The 4,892-nt window shown below is 32.5% G+C and overlaps 1 protein-coding gene across 1 annotated transcript in view; it reads left to right on the top strand.

Moving 5' to 3' along the window:
* The window catches only part of LOC119579250 (prostaglandin D2 receptor-like), a 36,467-nt gene extending 32,877 nt beyond the window's left edge, over positions 1-3,590 (top strand). Inside the window, exons 5-6 of the mRNA XM_037926992.1 lie at positions 1,963-2,189; positions 3,435-3,590. Coding sequence (XP_037782920.1) covers positions 1,963-2,189; positions 3,435-3,539 — 332 coding nt within the window. The 3' untranslated portion in view covers positions 3,540-3,590. The remainder of the gene's footprint in view (positions 1-1,962; positions 2,190-3,434) is intronic.
* The last annotated feature ends 1,302 nt before the right edge of the window (positions 3,591-4,892 follow it).

Genomic DNA, 4,892 nt, shown 5'->3' on the forward strand with positions numbered 1-4,892 from the left:
GTGAGAAGTGAGGCTGTGTGAAGTGAGGCTGTGTGAAGTGAGGCTGTGTGAAGTGAGGCTGTGTGAAGTGAGGCTGTGGTGAAGTGAGGCTGTGTGAAGTGAGGCTGTTGGAAGTGAGGCTGGTGAAGTGAGGCTGTGTGAAGTGGAGGCTGTGAGAAGTGAGGCTGTGTGAAGTGAGGCTGTGAGAAGTGAGGCTGTGAGAAGTGAGGCTGTGTGAAGTGAGGCTGTGAGAAGTGAGGCTGTGAGAAGTGAGGCTGTGTGAAGTGAGGCTATGAGAAGTGAGGCTGTGAGAAGTGAGGCTGTGAGAAGTGAGGCTGTGAGAAGTGAGGCTGTGAGAAGTGAGGCCTGTCCCGATGGATGTTGGAAATAGGAGCTGTTGTGAGGGATGGTGGAAGTGTAGGTTATCGGAATTTTAAAAAAATGTCATAAGCGGTTTTGAAAGTGAAGATGATTAGAAGTGAGTGATGGTGAAAATGAAAGCTAATAATGATAATAATAATAATGATAATGATAATGATAATGATAATGATAATGATAATGATAATGATAATGATAATGATAATGATAATAATAATAATAATAATAATAATAATAATAATAATAATAATAACAATGAAAATGGTAATGATAATATTAATGTAAATGGTAATAATAATGATAATAAGAATAAGAATAAGAATAAGAATAATAATAATAATAATAATAATAATAATAATAATAATAATGACAATAATAATAATAATAATACAATAATGATAATAATAATAATAATAATAGTAATAATAATAATAGCAATAATAATGATTGGAACTGAAGTCTTGGCTGTTTAAATTATTTGTGATTTCTTTCCTTGATTTTTTTTCTTATTCTCTCTTTCTTTTGTGTAGTTTGTCTTAATTTGTTTACCTTAGAAGGCTCTCCCTTCAGTGCATTTGAATTTAGTATAAGGCAGCAATACTATTCTAAGAACTGTTGAAAAATAAGTGTGCGAAATCACTTCATTTATTGTAAAAGACAAAGGTAAATGGAAAGTAATATTTTGAGGTCTTATGTGTTAAGAAAATATTCATGGGCATATTTATATTTCTTATGGTTATTTTGGGTTCTCAGCAAGTGTCAGGAATCGGTAATCAATCGTATATCATAATGTTTAATCGAATGTAAAGTATGCAAAAGCTTTACAATTGAAAATACAGCAAATAGATTAGCAATAATATTTTCTCGTTGTTAATTATCTTAAGAGAGAGAAAAAAATACCCCTTTTAGAGAATAATGTTTGAGATTTAAAAAAAAATGTGTAGAAAATATGAATTTTGAGAAATAAATAAAATGGGTTTCCATTAAGTATATAAATGAAGTTATTAACAGCAGGTTTTAATAAATGACTTTTAAAGACTGCACATTTCTAGTCTCGATGGCTCAACTGTCTCTCAATTTACTAGAACATCGATTGAATAAAGGAAACCTTTTTGTTTGTTTGCATTTTGACGTCTCTCTCGATCTCGGTTTGCTTAGAGGCTTATGACCTCCTTACGTCACCCAACCCAGGCGCAAGATCTGACACGTCGAAAACAAGATTGTCAAGTCATACTCAAGCTTGACATAAGATTTAACACGACAAAAATGCGACTTAGTGTTATAAAGAATTTCTGTTAATGTTATAAAGAATGTCTGTTAAGCACTAGTTGAATGTGATTTTTTAATTGCAGTTAGTGTTTATTTTGCGGACATAATTGGCATTTAATGAATATGACAGCTTGTAACAGATAACCCTTTTTCATATCATTACATAGTAGTCAGATACTTGAACATACCACGAGTAATATCACCCGCAGATAATTGAAAGTGAATAAAACCAATAACTTAACAACAATAAACATCTTTAATAAAAAAAAATGATAATAATAAATAACAATATATCTAAACAAGGATCTCACTCAATCCCCTTTTCCTCCATCGCAGGCATGATCATGTGTTGCGTCATAGTCTGTTGCAACATGGCCGTCATCCGGGTCTTGTGCATGATGCGGGAGCGCCTTATGCCCCGTCGCCACTCCAGGACGTCATGCAGAAGCACCTCCTCCACCTCGGACTCGAAAATGAACCATGCAACTATCGAGGAACTGTCCTTTGCGCGTCTTATGGCTGTGCTCTCAATCCTCTTCGTCATCTGCTGGGTCCCTCAGCTGGTGAGTGGGCTCGTTGCTTTCAATATTAACATTATTATGGCTATTATTACTATTATCATTGCTGTTTTTTTATTTATTATTATTATTATTATTATTATTATTATTATTATTATTATTATTATTATTATTATTATTACCATTATTATTATTATAATGATAATAGTAATTATTATTATTATTATTATTATTATTATTATTATTATCATTATCATTATCATTATTATTATTATTATAGTTATTACTATTGTTATTATTATTATTATTATTATTATTATTATATTATTATTAATTTTTTTATCATTATTACTATTATTAATATTGTTGTTATTATTATTATTATTATTGTTATTATTATTGCTGTTATTATTATTATGATTATTATTATTATTATTATTATTATTATTATTATTATTATTGTTGTTGTTGTTGTTGTTGTTATTATTGTTATTTTTTTATTACTATTATTAATACTGTTGTTATTATTATTGTTATTATTATTGCTATTATTATTATCATTATTATCATTATTAATATTATTATATTATTATTATCACTATTATTATCATTATTATTATCATTATTATTATCATTATATTATTATTATTATTATTATTATTATTATTATTATTATTATTATTATTATTATTATTATTATTATTATTATTATTATTACATCTAATGGCCATGCGAATACTAAGACTAATGGATATAGTAATGATAACAGTAATGATAATGATAGGAATAACAATGATAATGTGAAAGAAATAATAATGATAATAATAATAATAATAATATAATAATAATAATAATAATAATAATAATAATAATAACAATAATAATAATAATAATAATATTAATAATAATAATAATAATAATAATAATAATAATAATAAGAAGAAGAAGAAGAAGAAGAAGAAGAAGAAGAAGAAGAACAATAGTAATAATAGTAATAACGTGACAGTAATGACAATAACTGCAACAATGAAAATAATAAAAAAAAAGTCCAGAATGATAATAGCAACTATGATAATGACTCTTGCAAATTATGAATAATTTTAAACCAGATACACTGAGTGGCCATTGAACCTTTGGGTGGAATAATTAACAGACTTATTAAAAAGAAAAAAAAAATGTTCTTTCTTTCTTCTTTTTGACTGTGTTTCGTCGAAGAAGAAGAAGAAGAAGAAGAAGAAAAAGAAATCAGTCTATTAATAATAATGTTTTTTTTTTCTTTTTTCCAAACAGCTGACGATCGTGGTGGCTCAGCTTCACGGTTCAGACCCGAAGTTCAATAGTATGTATCGTATTGCTGACGTCTTTATCGCACTCAACTTCACACTTGATCCGTAAGTCACCCGTGAATTGGTATCTTTTCATTTCTCTCTCTCTCTCTCTCTCTCTCTCTCTTTTCTTCCATCTTTTTGTTTCTTTTTATGTTTATGTTTTTATTTTTTTTTCCTATTTTTATTTTTCTTTCTCATTCTCTCTTTCGCTCTTCTCTCTCTCTTCTTTCTCTCTCTCTCTCTCTCTCTCTCTCTCTCTCTCTCTCTCTCTCTCTCTCTCTCTCTCTCTCTCTCTCTCTCTCTCTCTCCCTCCCTCTCTCCTTCTCTCTCTCCCTCCCTCTCTCTCCCTCTCCCAACCACTGGTAATGAAAGCAACCACTTAACCTACAAAAAAAAAACTTTGGTGAAGCAGTCGCTCTAATCATTTCTTTTTCTTCTAGGAATCAACTTTTCTTCTTAGTGGCAAAGAATCAAGACGGATGTTTGTGTCTTAACGAACACCTTTTTATCCCAACTGTGTGTGTGACTCACTGGGTCTCATAATCAGTGGTGTGTCTGTAATCAAGCGCCGTTTTCTCTTTGCGTCATCTCTCTTTCTTTTTTTAATCTTGTTTGGTTTAATTAGAGAACGATGCTCGACCTGTGTAATGTTCTTGGAGGCAGCTTGCATTTAAGAAAATGATACGTTTTTTTTTCTTCTTTTATTCCTGTTTTTTTTTTTTTTTGCTTATCTTTCGACTTTTCTATCCTCTTCTCCTCATCCCCCTCCTCCTCCTCCTCCAACATATCCATCACCACCACCACCACCACCACCTCCTCCTCCTCCTCCTCCTCCTCCTCCTCCTCCTCCTCCTCCTCCTCCTCCTCCTCCTCCTCCCTCCACATCCTCACCACTCCTCTCCATCCACTTTCCGCCTCCCCCCCCCCTGTCCCCCACCTCTCCTCAACAATCCATCCCACCAGCGCCCCATCCTCGACGTCGTGCTTCACGCCCGCAGTCGCTGTGGGAGTCGCCACCTGAGGAAGCTGAAGGCGTACCTGTGCCCAGCGCCGGCACGAATCCGGAGCGCGGCCATGAACGGACAGGCGGATGGTCCATCTTCGCACAAGGCTTAAGAAGCAGGAGTTTGAAGGGGGAGGTTGGGGGGAGGGAAGAAAAGGGGGATTTGGGATAAGGCAGGGGGGATTTTTTTTTTTTTTTGTTTGTTTTGTTTTTGGTGAGTTAGCATAAAGGCTTTTGAAAGAAAAGGTTTGAGGAAAAGAGGTGTTTGGGGGATTCGAAGGAAGAGGTTTATTGTGAGATTTAGGAAAAGGTATGATTTTTTTTTTTTTTTGACAATTAGAAAAAAGTGATACGATTTGTGATTTAAGGAAAGGGATTATTTTTGTTGGATTTAGTTGTTTTTTTTAAGGGTTTTTC

Source organism: Penaeus monodon, chromosome 12 (assembly GCF_015228065.2).
Source record: "Penaeus monodon isolate SGIC_2016 chromosome 12, NSTDA_Pmon_1, whole genome shotgun sequence".
Lineage (NCBI taxonomy): Eukaryota > Metazoa > Arthropoda > Malacostraca > Decapoda > Penaeidae > Penaeus > Penaeus monodon.